Source organism: Ranitomeya variabilis, chromosome 2 (genome assembly GCF_051348905.1).
Source record: "Ranitomeya variabilis isolate aRanVar5 chromosome 2, aRanVar5.hap1, whole genome shotgun sequence".
Lineage (NCBI taxonomy): Eukaryota > Metazoa > Chordata > Amphibia > Anura > Dendrobatidae > Ranitomeya > Ranitomeya variabilis.
Window position 1 is genome coordinate 432,780,265 of NC_135233.1, and position 23,556 is coordinate 432,803,820.

General features: G+C 43.2%; 1 protein-coding gene across 2 annotated transcripts in view; it reads left to right on the top strand.

The window, feature by feature from the left end:
• The window catches only part of TRIM44 (tripartite motif containing 44), a 61,777-nt gene that overhangs the window by 16,607 nt on the left and 21,614 nt on the right, over positions 1 to 23,556 (top strand). For both annotated transcript variants that reach the window (XM_077287012.1, XM_077287013.1), the window contains exons 3-4: positions 1,973 to 2,194; positions 5,365 to 5,384. In XM_077287012.1, coding sequence (XP_077143127.1) covers positions 1,973 to 2,194; positions 5,365 to 5,384 — 242 coding nt within the window. The remainder of the gene's footprint in view (positions 1 to 1,972; positions 2,195 to 5,364; positions 5,385 to 23,556) is intronic.

Genomic DNA, 23,556 nt, shown 5'->3' on the forward strand with positions numbered 1-23,556 from the left:
CGGCAAAATTAAAACAAAGAAGCGGTGCAATAAAACAAAATGTTTGGATCCCTCGTAAAGGCCTTATTGCCCAACTCATGGACTCTCTACCAATTTAAGAAAGATTAAAGAATTCATCTCTGTATTATTCCTTAAATTCATGTAACAATTTTTGCAATTGGGTTTCTTTTAAAATGTTGCATTGCTTGGCTCTTACAAGTTCTTTGTTTCCGTGCACTTTACAGAATGAAGAAACTGAAAACCCATCAGTGAGCTCTTTATGACGGGGAGATTGTAACTCTTTTACCTGACTTTTTCTAAAGTTCTCTGTGTTGATTTATGATTTATCACTGAACTATGGTGTTAAAATAAAAAATTGGAAGTCAGGCCGCACCCTAAATTAATAACGTCTCTATGGACAACAGGGTGCCCGTCCACACCAGGGGATCCATCCCAGTATAAAGTCCAAATGCAAAAGAAGAAACGGACAGCACCACAGCAATTGTGACAGAACAGCTTACGTGTTTATTCTGCCATCTGCAACGTTTCGGTCCTAAGACCTTTATCAAGCATTGATAACCAATGAACTATGGTGTTGTCATAAATCAGCTGAAAGCTAAAATAAAAGACAAGCAAAAGAGTTACAAAAGAATCAGCCTACCGATGGATTCTCAGTTTACTCAGCCAATAAAAGTCAGAAGGGGTAACATTTTATTGAAACCCAATTGCAAAAATTATTTTAACCCAACATACATTTAATCTAAGTAAAATAAAATCCTCTTATGTTGTCCGCAGCCTTTACATTTCAAGGGTTTGGATGGAGCCTTATCTTATAGAAATGTGAACTGGCCTGGAGGCATAAAGCCTAGATCTGGAGGCGTCATCCTCGCCTAGTCCGATAGTGAGGACCAGTCAGTACACATGTGTGGAGGAGAACCTGGAATTTCTCTATAAATATTGTAGTTCTGCCTCCCACTTTGCGGAATATTCTGCATACCAGCCGTGAAAAGCCCAAGAAACAAATGGTGTAATTATTGCTGGTTACTATGTGACTGCACAATAACTAAAGGAAATGTAATGCTAATAATACATTACAGGAGGGAGGATACTTGTGCCCCAGATATATAGAGTGTTCATATAGACTGCCTAGGAAAAGTTCCCTCAAATGTCACTGTACGGAAAAAAATGGTTGATTATGTTTTTCAATTTACCACATAGCTAAAGAATATACCGTAAATCTTTCAATTGTTACCTTTTTAGCAGTCTCATCATCACAGGCAGAATCACAATCAAAGGTAACACCTCTATATGGGTGATGTCACAGCTCACCTCCTCCTGTACAATGAAAGGTAACACCTCTATATGGGTGATGTCACAGCTCACCTCCTCCTGTACAATGAAAGGTAACACCTCTATATGGGTGATGTCACAGCTCACCTCCTCCTCCTGTACAATGACTGATAACACCTCTACATACAGTACATAACATAGGATCCACCATACACAATAGGTGATGTCACAGCTCACCTCCTCCTCCTGTACAATAACTGATATCACCTCTACATACAGTACATAACATAGGATCCACCATACACAATAGGTGATATCACAGCTCACCTCCTCCTCCTGTACAATGACTGATAACACCTCTATATACAGTAGATAACACAGGATCCACCATTCACAGTAGGTGATATCACAGCTCACCTCCTTCCCTTTCCTTCACAATGATCTTCGCCCAGATTAGAGCATGCTCAGTTTATACTGTTATACATACTAATAGGTTCTCAATCATTTTCCTGCTGCTACTGTCCATGTGAAGAATAGGAATTAGGAGCCTAATGAACAGTGTGAAAAATGAAATCATTTTTATGTATTTGTGCATAAATCATCAATACATAAATAAATAAATTTTCCATAACAACCGGCTTCCTGATGTAACCAGTCGTTCACTTGCTGAGCACTAAGTCCTCCTTCTCCTGTTCTCTCGTAGATCACACGGACCGAGCTGAAGATTTTTGTACAGAAAGAGTTTGAGCACCTGAAGAAACTAGTGCACGAGGAGGAGACCAAGGCCTTGCACTTCGTGGACCTTAAGGAAGCCGTGGCCTCCGCTCACGTAACTGAGGCCCTGGCTGAACTCAATGTCCATATGTGCAAGCTGATGGCTGAGATGGCGGAGATCACCGAACAACTCAACAGCTTTAACCAACTGGTAATGCAAAGACTTGAGAAGGCCAGACCCTGCGCGCCCATGCTGTCTTCATGGTGATCTTATTAAAGGGGTTATTCTGGATGCAAGATGTTATCATCTATGTACAGGACAGGTGTTAACGTCTAGATATGTGGGGGTCTCGGGTGAGGTGCCCACTGATCTGGTAGCTATCACCTATCTCGTGGATTGGTAATAATTTTTTGTGACCATAACAGGATGAGAATGAAGCGGCAGTGCACATGCTCGGCCTCCGCGCCATTTCTTCTGTACTCCGTTTTCTCCGGCAGTCCCATAGAGAATGAATGGAGCGGCAGTGGAGCACAGACCATTCTTCTGAAGATTTAAGGGCCCCGTTTTGGCGATCAGTGAGATCCTAGCAGTCAGAATCTAGACTTGAGCACAGATCCTGTGGACAGATGATAACTTTTTCCAACTGGAATACCCCTTTAACTCCATGGCTGAGAAACTTCAAGATGCTTAGATCTTCAGAGTAGCATCAAATATCATTATACGTTCCGGAAACAACAGCCACCAAACTTAAAGGGGTTCTGCACAACCGCTTGTTATGTCATAGTCTCCCAAATAAAATAATTTTTTACAAAGCAGTGGTCCAGCACCATTCCAGTGATGAGTGCTGTGTTTCCCAGCGCTCATGTGACATTATGTCACGTGACCGCTGCAACCCATCAGCTGCAATGGTCACGTCATGTTACAATGTTATGTGAACACTGGGAGACACATCGCCGACATTACTGGACCGGCGCCAGTCCAGGAGATCAGTATATGAAAAGGAGTGTTGTTTAAAGCCCCATCCCAAAGTGGGAGGTTCCAAATAATGTGGGAAGATCCTGGGTGTGTTATGTACACTCCCATGCAGAACATGAGCCCTTCCGATTGGAGACATTTTCACTTTGGCAGTTTTGTTTTTTCCTCCTCTTCCTTGGAGAACCATCTTTTTTTAAAATTTTTCTTTCTACGTATCTGTATGAAGGATTTCTTTTCTTTTCTTTTTTTTTTGTAGTTTTGCAACTTATTGACTAGTCATTTAGTATTGCAGAACATTGTGACAATAGCAATCTATGAAGCCCTGGAAAGGCTGAGCTTCCTGGAAAGGCACTTTTATGTCCAGAAGTCAACATTCCGCATGACATTGCACTGGATTCGACCATGAAGCTCTCGCCTTAGGCGTCAGATAACTGGCTGTAATGACCTCCTGTTGACGATTATCCTACTCAGCCCGGGAGGTTGTAAAGGTTGCTATAGATGTACAGAAATTATGGCTGATAGGAAGTTTTTGTAGATAAGATGATGAAAGGTTGGAATTGAGATACAGTTGTGTGAAAAAGTGTTTGCCCCCTTCCTGATCTCCTATTCTTACGCATGTTTGTCACACTTACAAATGTTTCAGATCAGCAATCAAATGTAAATATTAGACAAAGATAACACAAGTAATCATAAAATACAATTTTTAAATTAAAGTCTTTATTATAAAGAGAAAAAGAAATCCAAACCTACAGGGCCCTGTGTGAGAAAGTGATTGCCTCTAAACCTAATAAGTGGTTGGGCTGCCGTTATCAACAACAAATGAAATCAAGCGTTTGCGATAACTGGCAGTGAGGCTTTTACAATGCTCTGGATGGATTTTGGCCACTCATCTTTGCAGAATTGTTGTAATTCAGCCACATTGGAGGGTTTCAGAGCACGAACCGCCTTTTTAAGGTCATGCCACAGCATCTCAATTGGGTTAAGGGCAGGACTTTGACTCTGCCACTCCCAAAGTCTTAATTTAGTTTTGCTTAAGCCATTCAGAGGTGAACTTACTGGTGTGTTTTAGATCATTGTTCTGCTGAATAACCCGAGTACGCTTCAGCTTGAGATCACGAACAGATGGCCGGACATTCTCCTTCAGGATTTTTTGGTAGACAGCAGAATTCATGGTTCCATTTACCATAGCAAGTCTTCCAGGTCCAGATCAGCAAAACAGCCCCAGATCATCGCACTATCACCACCGTATCTTACTGTTGGTATGATGTTCCTTTTCTGAAATGCTGTGTTACTTCTACGCCTGATGTAATGGGACACACACCTTACAAAAAGTTCAACTTTTGTGTCTTCAGTCCACAGGGTATTCTCTCAAATGTCTTAAGGATCATTAAGATGTTTTCTTGTAAAACTGAGATGACCCTTTATGTTCTTATTGCTCAGCAGTGGTTTTCATCTTGGAACTCTGCCATGCAGGCCATTTTTGCCCAGTCTCTTTCTTATGGTGAAGTCATGAACACTGACCTTAACTGAGGCAAATAAGGTCTGTAGTTCTTTGGATCTTGTTGTGGGGTCTTTTGTAACCTCTTGGATGAGTCTTCTAGGGGTAATTTTGGTCAGCTGGCCACTCCTGCGAAGGTTCACCACTGTTACATGTTTTCACCATTTGTGGATAATGACTCTCACTGTGGTTTGATTAAGTCCCAAAGCTTTAGAAATGGCTTCATAACCTTTTCCAAACTGATAGATCTCAATTACTCAATTACTGTTTCTCATTTATTTCAGAATTTCTTTGGATCGTGGCATGATGTCTAGCTTATGAGGACCTTTTAGTGTATTTCACTCTGTCAGGGAGGTTCTATTTGAATGATTTCTTGATCGAGAACAGGTGTGGCAGTAATCACAGTAATCCGTTTCCCAAAGATGTGATAAACCACAGTTTTGTTTTGTTTTTTTGTTTTTAATGGGGGGATCACTTTTTCACACAGGACCTGGTAGGTTTGGATTTTTTTTCCCTTAACAATAAGATCTGCATTTTGTGATTACTTGTGTTATCTTTGTCTAATATTTACATTTGTTTGGAGATGGGAAGCATTTAAGTTTAACAAACATGCAAAAGAATAGGAAATCAGGAGGGAGGCAAACATGTTTCAAACAACTGTATGTGTGTGTGTAATAGATATATAATTTATTTTATTTTTTTACATTTTTTATTACATATACATGAATATTTGTATTTTTTGCTTTTGTCGCAATTTTTTTCAAAAAACTGTTTTGCCACCCCCTCCCCCCTCCATACAATGAGAGAGAACTGTTGGTGCAAAACTTTTAAAAAAAATGTTTTTGCTTTTTTTGTTTTGCTACATGCTTTCTGTTCGTAATATATTTCTCTTTTTTTTAATTGCTAGGATCTGGAAGAGGACGACGAGTGAGTATATGGACAATATATTCTCTACTTAAAATATAATATTAGAGCTTAACAAAAAGATCCTTAGGGCCCTGACCCACTGGCCACATTGGCAGTCCATGGCCACCGGACCAGAGCCCTGTCAACCTCCAACCTTTTTGACATCCTCCGCATTGCCGCAACCTCATGCGATTGTCTCACCGCAATTTAATGATGTAGTGGGGCCTGCTATTCAGAGGATGCCAACATTCAGGAGTCGGTCCGCAGGGCTATGGTCTGGTGGCCACGGATTATAAACGTGGGTCCTACGAATCTTTTTTGCTCAATTCTGGATGATTTCTAACATGGATGTTTAGTTCTTGCACTCTTGTTGTATTTTGGATGCTTTTTCTTTGTATGACGGATGTAACCCCGTAGGGATGTGATCACATTAATGCAATAGTCATGTAGCTTAATACTAAAAGCGATCCTTCAATCTTAACCCTTCATGTATTTCTCGTATTCTCCTTTTCCCACTTATCCTGGAATTCGAAAACCAGTTAGTGGAATAAATATAGTGTGATCCCCAATGGCGGCAGCTGGTTAATGTGACTCTCGCTGACAGGTTTCCTTCTTAGACATAAATCCGGCATGGATAAAACTTGTGTTTGTAGGAGACGCAGGAATGTAAGTAGCTTTCCACACGGCAGGGTGACGGAGCGGAGAGCAGGGATTATATCACCGGCTCTATCCGTCATCACATGAGAGCCCACCCTCCACCCAAAACACCCCATTTGCTGATCTCCACCCCACACTTTTAATCCTCTAAGTGGCCAGAATGCAAAGTCTATATTTGTAGCCCAGCAACTGGGCCCCGGCCAAGGTACGAGGCACATATCCAAACATGGAGCTCGCCGGACAAAGCCTTTCAATAACTACATGAGCCCCCCTCCCTGCCGAGTCAGTGGGATTAATTAATAACTTCTTATCCATCGTTCAAAAATATTTTCCAAAATATTGTATTTTTTTTAGATGTATGGCGTTAATGATATCGTGATTATCTTTGTATTAAGTACTGTAGAAAAAAAAATTCTGCGTGCAAAATTTTTGTTAAAATGGTGCAAAGGTAACTAGGGGTCTTATACCTGAGTGGGAAAAGTCCCAAAAAGACACCACAAGTAATGCAAAAAGCATGTACAGGTGAATTTATATTGTAGGCCAGTTTTCTACAGCAGACAACCCTTCTTTAGTAAGCCCATCCTGCTTTTTACAAAGCAGCAGGGCAAAATCTCACACATACCACTTGCAAAAAAGTGACTTCATGGCGTCACAAAATTAAGACCCCTTTACTCGTAGGGGAAATTTGGGGTGAAATGGGCAGTTTTGACCAATAGGAATGATCAACGGGTGTTTCGGTAAAACAAATAAATGTTGGTTTCCACTGATGGCCCACCAATGAACGATCATTATCATTCAAAACATTGATCGGCGATTTTGGATTTTGTTGGGGCCTGTCATAAGCACTGGCCGTTCATTGGCCGAAAAAATCCAACATGGCCAATGTAGTCTAAGATATTTTTTCCACCGATGAACGTCCTTTTATCCAGCCGATAAAGAATTGATCGTCGGCCCATGTTTGTCTGGTGTTTAAGGGAACCTTTACGGTATTGTTTTTTTAGGAGTTTTTGTGCAAAAACTCTCTAAATCATTCTGAAAAAATTGGAGGTTTTTGTTTCGAAAAGTCTGCAAAAACGAAAACCTTCGTGTGAACATTGAGGCAGTTATGGGACTCATCAACGAAGGTCGTTACGTGTCCCCCAGGATGTGTCTGGAGACATAACTGAACATGATGGATAGTGTTGTACTCAAGGCCATGGCTGTGGGTACAATGCAAAATAAAAGTAAGTGTGGAATGGGTCAAGCTATTTGACCAAGTCAGATTTAGAAAAAAAATAGACATGTGCTTTTTTTTGGGGAGAGATCTGCAGGATGGTAGTGGGACGGATCTCTCCCTCCAGTATGGGTCTTGCAAGTGGCCCATGGCCACGGTTCACATTTAATCCTGTGGGTAAGGATTGGGTGAGTCAGTTGTAGTTTTCGAGTGCAGCAGAGCTGGAGGTTCTGTGTGTGTGCCTGAACACAGACCTGAGCCTTGGGTAAAAGCAGTTATCACACCTGATAGACAGTTTTTCCTCTGGACAGTGTTGATCAATCTGCCTCATAGGCTTTTATGATTTTTGCATTAAAAAAATTGTTTTCTCTGAAAAAAAAAAAAAAGAGAACCCTGTGACAATATACATCATGTCGTTGTGTGAATAGCTGCATTACTGAACCTTAACTCCATATACAGAACTAATAGGGACCATGTGTGAATTAGGCCTATAAACAATGTCACTGTGAGGTTAATATGAACGTGAGGAGGGGGATGGGACACAGGCTACAAGGAGTGACAAACCAAGAAGCCATGACAGATCAATACTTCTTATTGAATGGTGGGTAGGGGAGGGATGATTGACAGACATTCAAATTAAATTGTCACAGCCACGTCTGCGAGCGCATATTGATTGTGAAGAGACAGGTCAAACAATCCCCCAACAAGAGGGACAGGGGAATACACTGGTCAATGGCCAATCGTGCTGGCTGTTATTTACTGCCACTTTTCTCATACATTGTGAGTAAAAGTAATATGGAGGTCCGGGCCGGCTCCAGGTGTACATGGGTCCCGGTGGACCCTTCTTCACTTTCGATTTTTGCTCGTCGCCTTTCAGGAGCTATAGCTTTTTTTTAAATTTTTTAGTCAATAGAGTTGTATTAAATCTTGTTTTTTTTGCAGGTTGTTTTTTACTACCATTTTGGGATCAGTCTGACTTTCTGATCTATTTTTATTCCTTTTTTTTTTACCAAAAAAACAGCGATGAATTTTATCATTCACTGTATCAGATTAATGTTTTATTAGTTTGGACACTTACACACAAGGCGATGCCAAATATGTTTGTTTCTTATTTTTAAGATTCTAATTATTTAAAAAAAAATAAAATAAGGGGTGATATGAACTTAATGTAATATCTAAATATTTTTTTTTTACCATTTTCTTTCATTACATTTTTATTGGTCATGCTAGAATCACTTGATTGCTTATACAATATACTGCAATCCTGTAATATTACAGCGTATTTGTGATCTGTAAAGCCCAGCCACAGGATGTGCAAACATGGCAGGTACGTAGGCTTTCAGGAGGCACATCCGGCTGACATGATATTGCCTCAGCTCCCCGCAATTATCTTGCGGAGAGCTGAAGGTCCTCGGAAGGAAAACCTTCCCCCCCCCCCCTTTTCTAACCTCTTAAATTCCACTCTCATGACTGACCGCAGCATCTAAGAGGATAAATTATGATCGGTGTTCCCTTCGATGGCAGCAGTTAGGTACCGGGGGTTGTATATCACAGCTCCTGAGCCCACGTTATACATGTATGTTGGATATTACAAATTGAAATGTGGGCAGAGATCCAAAAACCTTAAAACAAACAGTAAAAACTAAAGTAGTAAAACTGATCGTTTCTTTTTTTTTTTTACTTTTTTTGTGATAATAGTATATATAGCTATGAGTATTATACCGTAGGACATTTTCTGTCTTATTGTTGGCAGCATCCTTTGCATTTTATACCATAATTTTTCTTGGTCCCTAATGTAAAATGTGGAGTCTTGACTGTCGCTGCCGCTCATGTCATAGTTATCTAAGTGCTAGATGTAGCAGATGACCACAAGTTCAGAGAAACCCGAGGGGTCCGGGATGTTGTGCTGTCACTAGACATATGTGTGTGTGCAGCGCGGGACGTGACTCCGCCGGCGATCAGGGGATCAGCCGTCATACTTTATTAAGCTATTTCCATCTGAATGAACGTAAATGGTGTTCATACGTAGTAGCCTAAAAATCACCAGATTTCAATTATTATATAAAATTTCAAAGTTTACTACAACATTTTTTTAAATGACATTATAAAATATCAACACCCAGAAAATGGAAAAGTAATTTGGTACGCCGACCTATAGCATCCGTGTGCTACAACACAGGGCCCCGGTAACGCTTTATTTGACTTTGAGCCATTTTGACTTATGGTTCGAAGCTGAATTCGGATCATCATTAGCAGAGACACGCAAACATGTCGGCTATGGGCGAAAGGAGATCAAAAATGCTGTAAGTGCGGACCTAACTAGCCGTAGCTTAGCCTAGTGCATGCATATTATAGAAGCAGCCACGTCAAGGCTCCATAGGAAAATCCAGAGGAAATAGAAGGTCCAGCGATAAAGGAAAATAATGTTAAAACTTCACATTTATTAAAGTTTGTTAACAAACAAACTCCAGTGCAAATACATGCTAATCCACGTAGGACATCATACCTACGCGTTTCAGCATAAATCTTGGTACATTCAGCATGTTTTTTGCATTGTAGCAAGTTTTTTTTATCAAGCTTTTTGGTAATGTGAAGTCTTAACATTATTTTCCTTCATCACTTGGTCTTCTATTTTCACCATTCACAATAGGTGATGTCACAGCTCACCTCCTCCTGTACAATGACTGATAACACCACTATATACAGTAGATAACACAGGATCCATCATTCACAATAGGTGATGTCACAGCTCACCTCCTCCTCCTGTACAATGACTGATAACACCTCTATATACAGTAGATAACACAGGATCCACCATTCACAATAGGTGATGTCACAGCTCACCTCCTCCTCCTGTACAATGACTGATAACACCTCTATATACAGTAGATAACACAGTATCCACCATTTACAATAGGTGACATCACAGCTCACCTCCTCCTCCCGTACAATGACTGATAACACCTCTATATACAGTAGATAACACAGGATCCATCATTCACAATAGGTGATGTCACAGCTCACCTCCTCCTCCTCCTGTACAATGACTGATAACACCTCTATATACAGGAGATAACACAGGATCCACCATTCACAATAGGTGATGTCACAGCTCACCTCCTCCTCCAGTACAATGACCGATAACACCTCTATATACAGTAGATAACACATGATCCACCATTCACAATAGATGATGTCACAGCTCACCTCCTCCTCCTGTACAATGACTGATAACACCTCTATATACAGTAGATAACACAGGATCCATCATTCACAATAGGTGATGTCACAGCTCACTTCCTCCTCCAGTACAATGACCGATAACCCCTCTATATACAGTAGATAACACCGGATCCATCATTCACAATAGCTGATGTCACAGCTCACCTCCTCCTCCTGTACAATGACTGATAACACCTCTATATACAGTAGATAACACAGGATCCACCATTCACAATAGGTGATATCACAGCTCACCTCCTCACCTCCCTACACAATAACCTTTGCCTTGATGACAGCATGCTCTTAAATACTTCAATATATATTTCAGTAGGATCTGGGTCAGTCTTATTGCTGCCCAAAAGGAAGTAGGAGTGTGTTACTGTTAGTGTTCAGTGTGAAAATTGCAAAAAAAAATAAAATAATATAGTGATATGAAAAATAAATATCAATGTAAAATATGTATAGAGTACATTTCACATAAAAACCTGATTTAAACAGTAAATTAACAATACATAATTATGATACTGTAACTTAAAAAAAATCTTCTTGAAAGTATAGAGAATAGTGCGCCTCTAATACACAGAGGCCGCTGGGCCGTATACAGATATCACCGCTCTATAGTGTGTTGTCAGGTGCAGGAGCGGAGATGTATGGGATTAATCTGCGGGGCTGCGGATCGTCAGATAACGGCTTCCTATACACTGGAGGGATAAGATCTATCATTACAGGTTGGATAATCCACTCCTGGATCATTTACAGCCCGACTATAGACGATGTCACTACACGGTGGGAGATCCATCAGGTGCTATTGATGGCCGTATATTCTGTACATTAATTAGGGGCACAGAAGACTCTTCATTTAGATAAGATCCTGCGCACCGCACTGAAAACCAATTTATTGTGAGCAGTTTATATGGCCGCGCTGTAATGAATTCCGTATATAGCTTCTTTAGAGAACAATAAAAACTTTTACCCAATATATTCTCCTCCTCCTCCCACGTCGTCTCGCAAAATATCAGAAAGAGATTCCAGGAATAGTGGCAAACTCAAAGTGCTACAATATTATACCGGTAAATGTCTCCAAAAGACCACCACTGAGGGGCTGCGCCGTACAGGACTATTTTTGTGTGATTTTGAGTGTTCATCTCAAAGGTTTTGTGGAATTCTGAACTGTCCAAAATTATATGCCCCCTCCACATCCCTCTCCAAGAGGTTTTCTGACCTCCAATTTTACATCCATAGACATTAATATGGCATCGGTCCCTCTGCTGATATAATGGCTCCCGCTCTTCTGGGAAGGATTTCTACAAAATTTTGCAGGTGTCAGTGGTAATTTTTAGTCCCTTCATCCAAAAGAGCATTTGTGGGGTCAGACCCTGATGTTGGGGTGAGGCCGGGCTCACAATGTCCTGTCTAGTTAATTCCAAATATGTTGGATGTGGTTGTGATCTGTGTAGGCGCTCATGTTCTCCCCCCCCCCTCCATGTCTGGACACCGTCATGTAGGACAGATAAGGGTCTTCCCCAAACTGTTCCCACAAAGCTGAAGCTGCAATTGTCCACAAGGTCTTGTGCTAAAGAATTAAGATTTCCCATCACTGGAGCTGAGGGTCCAAGGCCGCTTCTCCTCCAGAGTCTAGTGGTGGCGGCTTTACACCACTCCATCCGATGCTCGGCATTGTGCTTGGTGATGTACGGCTGCATGCAGCTGCTCGGCCATGAAGCTCCTGGCGGGGGCGCAGTGTTTGTGCTGATACCAGAGGAGGTCTGGACACAGCAGTTATGGGGTTAGCAGAGCATTTGTGATGGTGACTCTTCAGCCCTCTACTCCTCAGCACTCAGCCCCCCGCTTGGTAACATTACGGAGTCTCCACTTTGTGGCTGAGTTGCTGTGGTTCCTTCCATTTCTCAATAATATCACTCCACAGATGATGGGGAAGAAATGTAATGAATGGACTTGTTCCAATGGTGACATCACTGGGGTAAATAATAGTTGAGTATTTTTCTTTTTTAACCTTTGGGAGTTGGATAACCCCTTTATTATGAGCTGTATACATACACATGCAATGAGCTCCCCCTAGTGGTGGCTGCAGACAGACACTATTTAGTCATGTAGATGTCAGTGATTGATAAACAGTACATGGCGTTGCTTTTAAATATGGAAGGGGGGGGGGAAGGTCCATGCTGAGTTTTGGTATGCGGCCTCCTGATTTCTTTGTCCTCTCCTGATACTGTATTTGTAATAGTTCTAGAATATGGCCGGTTCTGGAAACCTGTAACACTGGATCTTGATTTGCTTACAAATGCAGCAGGATCGCAGCAGCCTTCCAGGAAAGGCCGTCTATGACTTTCACCTTCATAATGGATGTAGAAATGGTTCTATTTTTGTCTGGAGGGAGGAGGAGAAGAAGCGCTGAATGAATGAACAATGATGATTGATGCAGCCGGGTGATTGTCGCTCTGCTGGAGGCTTGAAGGGGTCACTGGGCCAATGTTTCCACATTTCTTCCAGGTTCAGCTAATTACTTGAGAATTGCCACTTGACTGACAAAAATGATTCTGCTGGTAATTTTCCTTCCTCATTATAAATGGGATTATATCAAGGGGTTTTCGCTCTTCTACTTTCCTCTCCGATAAAGAGCGCACAAACGGGCTCCTCTAATAAGATTAAGAAGGGTCATTTAGAAGTAGGGTCCTTGGATGACAGACAAGAATATATTATCCGGCTCTCGGTTATTATCAAGGATATATGTGCAGCACGGCCGCTTTGTAATGTCCTACAGGGGGGCAATCATTCTGCTCAACTTTTGGCTTACCTGACCCAAGGAGGTGAAAAACTGCACAGATCTGTGGGGAGCCTCGGTATAAAACCCTTACTTTATAACCCCAGAGAGTAAAAAAATGAGTTAAATCTTCTGATTTACAATGTACATGTCCTGTAGAAAAGCGAGGTCTTGCTGTCCTCATCCCCTGCAGTAAGTGAAAACTGCTAATCTAGCACTTACAAGCCTAATATGTTTAGGAACTGCCCTGATTCTTGCTCCCACTTCTTGTGGAGGGACAAGGACCCGCTCCCACTTCTTGTGGAGGGACAAGGATCTGCTCCCACCTCTTGTGGAGGGACAAGGACCGACCCCCACTTCTTTTGGAGGGACAAGGACCCGCTCCCACTTCTTGTGGAGGGATAAGGACCCGCCCCCACTTGTGGAGGGATAAGGACCCGCTTCCACTTCTTGTGGAGGGACAAGGACCCGCTCCCACTTCTAGTGAAGGGACAAGGACCCGCTCTCACTTCTTGTGGAGGGACTAGGACCCGCTCCCACTTCTTGGGGAGGGACAAGGACTCGCTCCCACTTCTTGTGGAGGGACAAGGACCCGCTCCCACTTCTTGTGGAGGGACAAGGACCCGCTCCCACTTCTTGTGGAGGGACAAGGACCCGCTCCCACTTCTTGTGTAGGGACAAGGACCCGCCCCCACTTCTTGTAGAGGGACAAGGACCCGCTCCCACTTCTTGTGGAGGGATAAGGACCCGCTCCCACTTCTTGTGGAGGGACAAGGATCCGCTCCCACTTCTTGTGGAGGGACAAGGACCCGCTCCCACTTCTTGTGTAGGGACAAGGACCCGCCCCCACTTCTTGTAGAGGGACAAGGACCCGCTCCCACTTCTTGTGGAGGGATAAGGACCCGCTCCCACTTCTTGTGGAGGGACAAGGATCCGCTCCCACTTCTTGTGGAGGGACAAGGATCCGCTCCCACTTCTTGTGGAGGGACAAGGATCATCATCATCTCTTCCTGTAATTGTCTTGCTGTCTCTGATGGTGATGACTAATTGGACTTGACAACAAGCAATGCCCTGTAAGTGGGCAGCACCTTGGAGGGATTTTTCAGGGTAAGTACTTGTGATTTGCAGATTATTTTTCACCTTATGTATAGAATGAGGTCGAAAAATATTTAGAATTGAGAGTCCTCAGTGGTTGATACCTGTTAATGGCTAACTGAAAAGATGGTAACAAATTGCAAGCTTTCGAGACTACACAGGTCTCTTCATCAGGCAAAGACTAAAAGAAATTCTGAAGAATCACATATTTATGCACAACAGCATAGAAAAAAAAAAGGGGGAAAAACCATGGATAAGACAAGTGACATGAAGCAGAATTACCATGGGTGATAAACAGTTATGTCCATAGATATTGGGCCAGTTCTTAGATAAGGAATGGTTTATTGTCCTGATTGGGGTCGGGTTCTGTTGTGATGACCCCTCATAGTCTGAGGGGCAAGTTCCTTAGTTGATGTAAAAAGACATAAATCCGTGCGACACATTCATTCCTGCAGTGAGACGGTCAAAGGTCGTCATCAGTTTATATTTCCAGACTCTTCTGTCTCTGAGATTTGAAGTTACCTTTTAACACAAGTAATTTCATGTCCATAATGTTATGAAATTACTTGTGTTAAAAGGGGTCTAAGGGGTAACGTTTCTCCTTATGGAGAGTGACATACCATCTCTGGCTTGTTAAGGTAAGGAGGCTTATTTGCCGTACAATGCTCCTCTGGGAAATTAAATATGCAAATTGCCTCTTCTGAGAAAAAGAGGACTTAACTCTATAGCGCCACCTGTTGGAAGTAGCGATCCTAGAAGTCACAATCAACCCTCAACGAGTCGTGCAATATGACTTAGGATAAAAGCTAAATCAGTATCTCAATTCGCAGACACGGTGTTTCGGGCTGTTGGCCCTCGTCAGTGCGAAGCATGAGAACTGATTTGGCTAGGTGAGAGGCTCTGGACTGGGGTCTAAGGGGTGTCTTCTTTTTCTCAGAAGAGGCAATTTGCATATTGTGTTAAAAGGTAACTTCAAATCTCGGAGGACAATAAAACATTCCTTCATTCCTTATCTAAGAACTGGTCCAATATTTATGGACATAACTGTTTATCACTCATGGTAATTCTGCTACATGTCACCCATCTTATCTATGGTTTTTCCTTTTTTTTTTTTTTTTTTTACTGTGCTATGTTGTGCATAAATATGTGATTCTTCAGAATTTCTTTTAGTCTTTGCCTGATGAAGAGACCTGTGTAGTCTCGAAAGCTTGCAATTTGTTACCATCTTTTCAGTTAGCCATTAAAAGGTATCAACCACTGAGGACTCTCAATTCTAAATATTTTTCTATCTACTGGCTAACACGGTACCAAGATATATATCTTTCTTGTATTAGAATGAGGTCAAGTTCTGTCTACACTCAGGGACCTTTTAAAAATAAATCTGGACTGAAAGATGTTATCTAGGTTTTTAAAATAAATGGCCTGTCCTTTACTCCCATAGTTCAAGGTGCATGTCACCAACATGGAGCCGGGAGCAGTCGGTGGTCCCATCATGGACACCTTCCAGAATGGAAATCACCAGAGTAAAGTTCTGTGCAAACACTGAGCCGGCAGGGTGGGGTCCCGTGATCAGACACTGGATCGGTTGCAAAATTTGGGCAATCCCTTTAATTTTGCATGAAAAAATCTTGAGGAATTCTAGATTCTTCATGAGAAGGGGGGTTTCTGGGGCTGCGCTTTTAAGGAATGCAACAATGTGATTGTAAGGAATATGCCTTATTTTACAAGCGTGCTTTATTTTGTCTCACAAGGGCAGTAAAATATATGAACCGAGTTTATTGTGTGCAGATAATTTACCTTCTCTGCATATTTGCATTTTATTTATCTGTATACAGGTCTTATGGGAATTAATCTGGATCATAAAAGCTTAAACATTAGATGACTAAATAGATGGAAAAAGCCACAGCGCCCCCACCAGGCTCTGCTTTTAATTAGCTCCTGAGAACCATGCATCACTGTCTTTTTCTATAGGCAATGTGATATTTCTTAAAGCGACACACACTCAAATTTTCCTGTGTTTTTCACAAACCTAAGGGTACTGTCACACAGTGCAATTTCCATCGCTACGACGGTACGATTCGTGACGTTCTAGCGATATCCATACGATATCGCTGTGTCTGACACGCAGCAGCGATCAGGGATCCTGCTGAGAATCGTACGTCGTAGCAGATCGTTTGGAACTTTCTTTCGTCGCTTGATCACCCGCTGACATCGCTGGATCGTTGTGTGTGACAGCGATCCAGCGATGTGTTCGCTTGTAACCCGGGTAAACATCGGGTAACTAAGCGCAGGGCCGCGCTTAGTAACCCGATGTTTACCGTGGTTACCAGCGTAAACGTAAAAAAAACAAACCGTACATACTCACATTCCGGTGTCTGTCCCCCGGCGTCTCAGCTTCTCTGCACTGTGAGCGCCGGCCAGCCAGAAAGCGAGCACAGCAGTGACGTCTGACGTCACCGCTCTGCTTTCCGGCTATGGTGCTTACACAGTGCAGAGAAGCTAAGACGCCGGAGGACAGACACCGGAATGTAAGTATGTACTGTTTGTTTTTTTTACGTTTACGCTGGTAACCAGGGTAAACATCGGGTTACTAAGCGCGGCCCTGCGCTTAGTAACCTGATGTTTACCCTGGTTACCCGGGGACTTCGGCATCGCTCTAGCGCCGTGATTGCAACGTGTGACCGCAGTCTACGAGGCTGGAGCGATAATCATACGATGCTACGACGTCACGAATCGTGCCAAATTGATCAAAATTGGTCTGTGTGACAGTACCCTAAGCAAAATGAGAACAAGAGTAGTTTGAGATACGACTTGTGTCGAATTTATCTTGGTCTTAATCTGGAATTATCTACAGACATAAGCTCAAGCTATACATTAGGTAGTTTTCCATACGTTATGTACTGAAAACAATAATCATCGTGTATATATTTTTGCAACTACTACAAAATTAAAGGGGTGGTCCAGGACTTTAACATTGATGGCCTATCCTTAGGAAGGGTCATTAATGTCCAATCGATGGACAGGTTGGCGGGGTGTAACACCAGGCTGCTTCTGATGTCGGCGGCACTGCACTGCTCTGTGGACTGTATAGTGGCCGCAGCAGGGTACTGTGCATCCGGCCCCTATTGATTTGAATAAGTAGCAGATGTGCAGTACCGGGCCGCGGCCACTATGCAGTCCACAGAGCTGTGCAGCGCCGCCGACATCAGAAGCAGCCTGGTGTTACACCCCGCCAACCTGTCCATCGATTGGACATTAATGACCCTTCCTAAGGATAGGCCATCAATGTTAAAGTCCCGGACCACTCTTTTAATCAGCTTTTCAAATTTTCTTGTTTTTCAACAATCTCCTACCATTTTGTGTATACAACTCCTATGCAAACCTATATGTATCCATGGATAGAAACATGACTGTCCAGGGTTTGTGTCATGGGGTTACCGCGACAGTGTGGAGCCAGAATACCGCAGCGTCTGATTGCTCCTTCTTCGGTGCTGAGAAGAAGCACTTCTCCTTTATTTTAATGATGTTTATTCCTTCTGGCAGAACAGGGGCCATGTTGGAAATCTCTGTGCTTGCAGTTGAGCTCGGTTAGCCAATACTTTCCCCTTTATAATCTGGGCTCTGATGCAAATCCTTGTCAGAGCTAGCATTTGCTACATGGCTAAAGGAGGGAGAGGCGTTCATATGAAAAGGAGAGTTGCTTGGTTTGTATGTGTGGTAATTCCTTATCCTTCTCTATTTTGGTTTATTCCCCTACCTCAACACCCCGGTGCATTCCTCTGTTACATGTGAGTGAATATTTTGTATGCCTGGAGTTTTCTGTTAACCTTTGTGTTGCCTTGTTTGTCGGGTTGGTTTACTACGGTGCACGGTAGCGCCCCATCTTACCTGGGTGGTGGAAGAGAACAGACAGAGGGCTAACTCAGGAGTTAAGGCAAAGGTGGAGGCCCCAGCATCTTCACCTTCAGAAGTATTTCGGGGAATAGTTGCTGTACTGTAATGGGCACGTACCATCGTATTTTCCAACAGTGCAGATTTGACTTGGACAATTTAGCAAACCAGATCAGAAAAAGGGGCACGGTTTAGCAAATTCACACCCTAAAGTGGTCCTGCGGGATAGGCTTAAATGGGTTGACCACCTTTTAGGGACTTTTTATTTTTTTTATTTGTGGGATAGGGGATTACTTTCCAATTGCTGGGGGTCAGACTACTGGGACCCCACCGATCCCGGCAACCAGGGCTCTGAAGATCCTTATGTGAATGGAGTGAAGGTCAATCATGTGCACTGTCTCCATTCATTCTTAATGGAACTCCCAAAGATAGCCGGAGTCTGCGCTTGGCTGATCTTTTGTACTCCCATAAGAATCAGTGAAGCATTGTACACAATCGATTACTGCTCCATTCACACGTGTGTCGAGATCAGTGGGAGTCTCAGCAGTTGGGAAGTTCATTCATGGCGATCAGCCTTGTAGAATTGATGCACAAAGTGAAATACCCCTTTTATTAAGCGTCTCCGTAGGCTCGGGATGATCGTCTGGGCATCTTGTGGGGTAAATGCAGCAACAAGTCATTGATCTCAGAATGCATTTAAGTTTGGCTTGAAAGTTTTTCATGAAACCGATCCGTCATCCGAGATTGTGCCGCAGAATCACAATTTTCTGCTGTGGTCGGGAAGTATACGGCACTGAGGCATTTGTTACCTTCTGTAGAAGACCTGAATAGGATGACTGGGAGCACTTCACATACAGTAACGTCGCCTTAAGTGACTATCGAGCCGAGGAGCTTCTCGGTTTGGACTATAATGTGAATTTAAACTTTATTTAGAAGCTGAGAAATTGACTTTTTTCATTTTTTTTTTTTTGTGGCTGAATCTTGTTCTGTTTAATGAGGGGATTAAAAGGGAAATGAGAAAGCAGATCCACTCACGAGGACTATTAATCCTTCCTTAGAAGACAATTATCCCATGTTTCTCATTATAAAGCTGTATACTGCGCTCTTATCTTTAGTGTCCGGTCAGAGTTGTCGGCTCTGCTTTCATCATAAACCATAAATTCTCCAGTGTGACCCCCAATGAAGAGTTGGCACCAGTGGTGGACTGAACATGGTCTGGGTGGTGACCTTCTGTGATCCAAAAATTTTGTGTGAGCTTTTAACCTCCACTTGAGTTATGATACAGAAGCCAGGATACGACATGCAGGATTATCTGATATATTACACTTTTTTTTTTTTTTTTTTTTTATTGATTTGGATACTACTTCCACTAAATGAGGACCTACAGGTGATCACTGAGAGCTGAAATCTAAAGGATCAGCTTTAATAACACTGCATTTTTGGCATATGACATGGAAAGTATTTAATAAATGGTTGTGTTCTTCACTGATGATGGTAGAGGACAACATGAGAAGATGACCACCCTCCGACATCCTGAGATTATATTGTCCATACAATTATTTCATCAAAATGAATAGCAGTTGTTTTCCAACCAGCCATGAAGCCATGTCCTCTTACTAAAATATCTAAATCGTCCACCATCACTGGTAAATAAGGTCCACTGTGTTGTATTCCTTCCATAGAGGTCAATGGCCGCCTAATAATGTTTCCAGCTTGAAGTTTGTCCAACCCTACCTATAAAACAGGACAGAGCAGAAACAACGTCATACAGTACCTACTAATCAAGGGAACATGAAATGGGGACCGTGGTCCTCAACATGGAACAAGACTTGATCTTTGGAAATTGATTTGTGCTGGGATGTGTGTGGTGGATGAAGACCATTTAATTGAGAACTTGCTATGGTTCGAAATGTTTTTGGGTAGAGCTAAAGTTGGCACATTACAAGATGTATCATATTAGTTGGAACCCTTTGAAGAACTGATATTTTGACCCTTTAACAAGTCTTGCCACATGACGTAGGATAAGAAGCCAAATAAGAAACTCCATTTGCAGACTCGTGTTTCTGGGTGTTTGCCTCTCATAAGTGCAAAGCAAGATAATTAATTTGACTGGTTGAGAGGTCTGCGACAGGAGGTCTAAGGGGTAATGGTTCTCCTTGTGGATAGAGAGAAGTCGGCATACCAAGACATCCCACGTTTAGTGACAAAGCTCGATATTGACTTTTATGATTGCTACATCCAGTAGGTAACACTAGACTTTCAGTCCTCTTCCTTTGCAAAAATTGATTTAGTGTGGTGTCTTTACTCATCAATATCTATGCAACACACTTATCTTGACTTCCACAGTTTGGGGGGACAAACAAGTAAAATATCATAAGGACCTAAACTTAAACAATTGTAATTTTTTTCTGCTTCCTCTCTACTGCACTCCAAGTCAGTTCAGACAGGAAATAACTAAGCAAAGTTATTTCTGCATCTCCATCTGTGGGAATTTTTGAGGTGTTCGGATCATAGCAATGCAAATACTGGATAAGATCTCTTGGACATCTCTTCACACATTCAGCCCCCAGATCTTATAGACATGCTGTTTAGCATCAAGGGGCGTAACTTAAAAGGGTTTTCCGGTTTCAGACAACCTTTGTCCCCATCTGCAATGTGTCATGGTTCATGTCCTGCTCTCTCAGGGTTAATATTGCTGGCCTCTCTTTGGATCTGGGAGGGGTATTTATACACACTCCAGACTAGGATTCCCTGTCAGCTATACTTTTGTTTAGTCTGTGTGTCTGACCCCTTGAGTGTGTGCTCAGTTTGCATTTTCTTGCTTTGCTCTCCGTGCTTTACTCTGCTTGTTTGTTCTGCTGGTTTTCTGACCTTTTGGCTCCCATTTTGACTAGCCCTCCGCCTCACCCTTTGGTTACCTCGTTATCTCCTGGCTTTGATCTTGGCATGTTTAACTACTCTCCAGTGTATATCGTCTCCTCTGCACCCCGGCGTCGAGCGTCCCCCTCGACCACCTCCTTCCCTGTTACGTGGCTCAGGTCCTGTTTGCTACCTGGTGAGTTCCCCGCCGCTGACTCTCTTCCACTGCTCCCAGTCTGTTATTGTCCGCACTAATGATGAGGTGCTGCAGCCAACTAGTGAATTCAGCAACTCAAAACGGCTCCTGCAAAGCCACCGACCTCAGTTTCTGTCTGCGGGGCTGAACTCACTTCGTCAGCACTGTAAAAAATAAGACACACTGGAGACTCCCTGCGTGATTCAAGGAGGGTGAGTAAAGCTTAGTTTGTTTATATATTTAAAACAAACTTCACTGGGTAAGAAAGATTTTCCAAATGCAGAAAATCCCTTTAAAAGCTTCTTGATTCTAATACAAATCTGTAACAGGGCGTTCTGACTGTTATGTCATTTATAGTATTGATCTCTTCAAGGGTTACTTGTTAGACCCCTCAGGGGTGTGACCGTAGCCTCTGCCCCTCCTCCTATATCTCCGCCCCTGCTTACATCTACACCTCTGCCCCAGTGTGAGCATAGTGATCGGTGCATGGAAATGGATGTACATTTAAGTGCTGATCCTGGACCATTTATTTAATTTGTGTGGCAGCTTCTTATGAAAGGTACCTTATTCCTCCAGCTTTCATAGTAAATATTTACCAACTTGTTACCCTTAACCGTATAATTTACCTCCGCAGTGGAACGTGCCGGAGCAGTGAACGTATATAGTAACAATGGCATATAATGGAGGAGATTATTTCAGCGCTTTCTCATTTCTTCCAGTGAAGTGCTCCCTCATTAGATAAGACGAGGAGAAGAAATTAGGCTTTGTTTGCACAAACTCCTACAGAACACACAGTGGGATCTAGCCTGTGTATCAAGAGGATTAGCTAGATCAAATGACTCACGCATTTAAAATTAAGAAATAAGTAGCGGTTCTGCGGATGTATCAAAGCATGTGTCTGGCTAGATGCGGACGTACGTAGGAGAAGACTTATTGAAGTGGGTTAGTGTGTCTGCAGAGATCGTCTGCTGTACATAAGCATCTGCTGCTGTCTTAAAGGGAATCTGACAGCTGATACATGCTGCCCGATCCACGGCCGTCATGGCGGCACAATTTAAATGTTACGATTTCGGGCTAAGGGCACTAAATTGGTGAACCCTCTGGACCGCGACAGCGAACCTCCCCAGGATGAGTGGACCAGGTAGACCACCCCCAATACAGGGAGCGTTAGGAGCAGGCCCAGGGGAGACTACTGTACGGCAGCTGGTACCAAACGAAGGAGGGAAGGTAAACGACTAGGCAGGAACGATGGGAAACAAAACATGAAAGAGGACGAGACGTGGAAACGGGAGACTGACAAAAGACAGACGGGAGACAAACCAGAGGAATAGATGAGGAAACCGGACAACGGACGAGCGGGGAGGGCGACGGCAGCAGGAACAAACTGAGGAACAGGAGCACCAGGGAAACGGAGACACAGGAGGGCTGGAGCTGAAAGGGAACAAGGAAAAACACAAAATGGTTAAGCACAGGAAACGGTAGCTAGAGACGGAAGACTAGGCCACAGAGAAAATGCAGAGCACGCAGAGAAGCGTGAGGGCCAGAGACACTTGCTAGGAAAACAAATAACAATCAGGTACAGCCGAAAGGAAGAGGTGGCCTGATATGCAGAGCAGCAGCGTACCTTCCAGGTCAAGGTCCTCCAGGGGCATAGAGAACAGTGGAAGGAGCGGCAGATCATAGAAGACAGTGTGCGCGTGCGCAGCGAAACCTAGTGCGCGCGCGCCCGACAGGAAGCAGGAGCCGGAGGTGCGAGCAGAGGAGCCGGCGCTGGAGGGAGAACAGGAGCGTGCCGGAACGCCGTAGAATGGTAAGTATGAGCGCGCAGCAGGGGCAGCGGCGGTGATCTGACATTAAACCATGTTTACTTCACTCTAAAACGTTGCTGCCGTGGACTGAGCCACACAGGAGACTAGTCCGGCAGGCGGAGCCCCGGGGGCTTCTCCTCGCCCTCAGGGAGACCCACATGTTGACTGCGATGGCCAAGTGGCAAGAAACCCAACAGATATGGCTGGTTTGACCTATCTCACAATGTTCCCAGTTATCAGGCTGTATCTCTAATTTTCAGTTGTCTCTGAGCTAGTGGATGAATACTAACTGCTAGAATGTCTCCCGTACACTGAACACACAGACATGAGGGATTTGTGCTCTGATATGTTACAGCAGTACTGAGCAGTGCGGTGTGAATCCAGCACTGGAGTGAGATAAAATCAACAGCATGTAGCACGTTACAGCAGTACTGAGCACTGGAGGGTGATAAAATCAACAGCATGTAGCA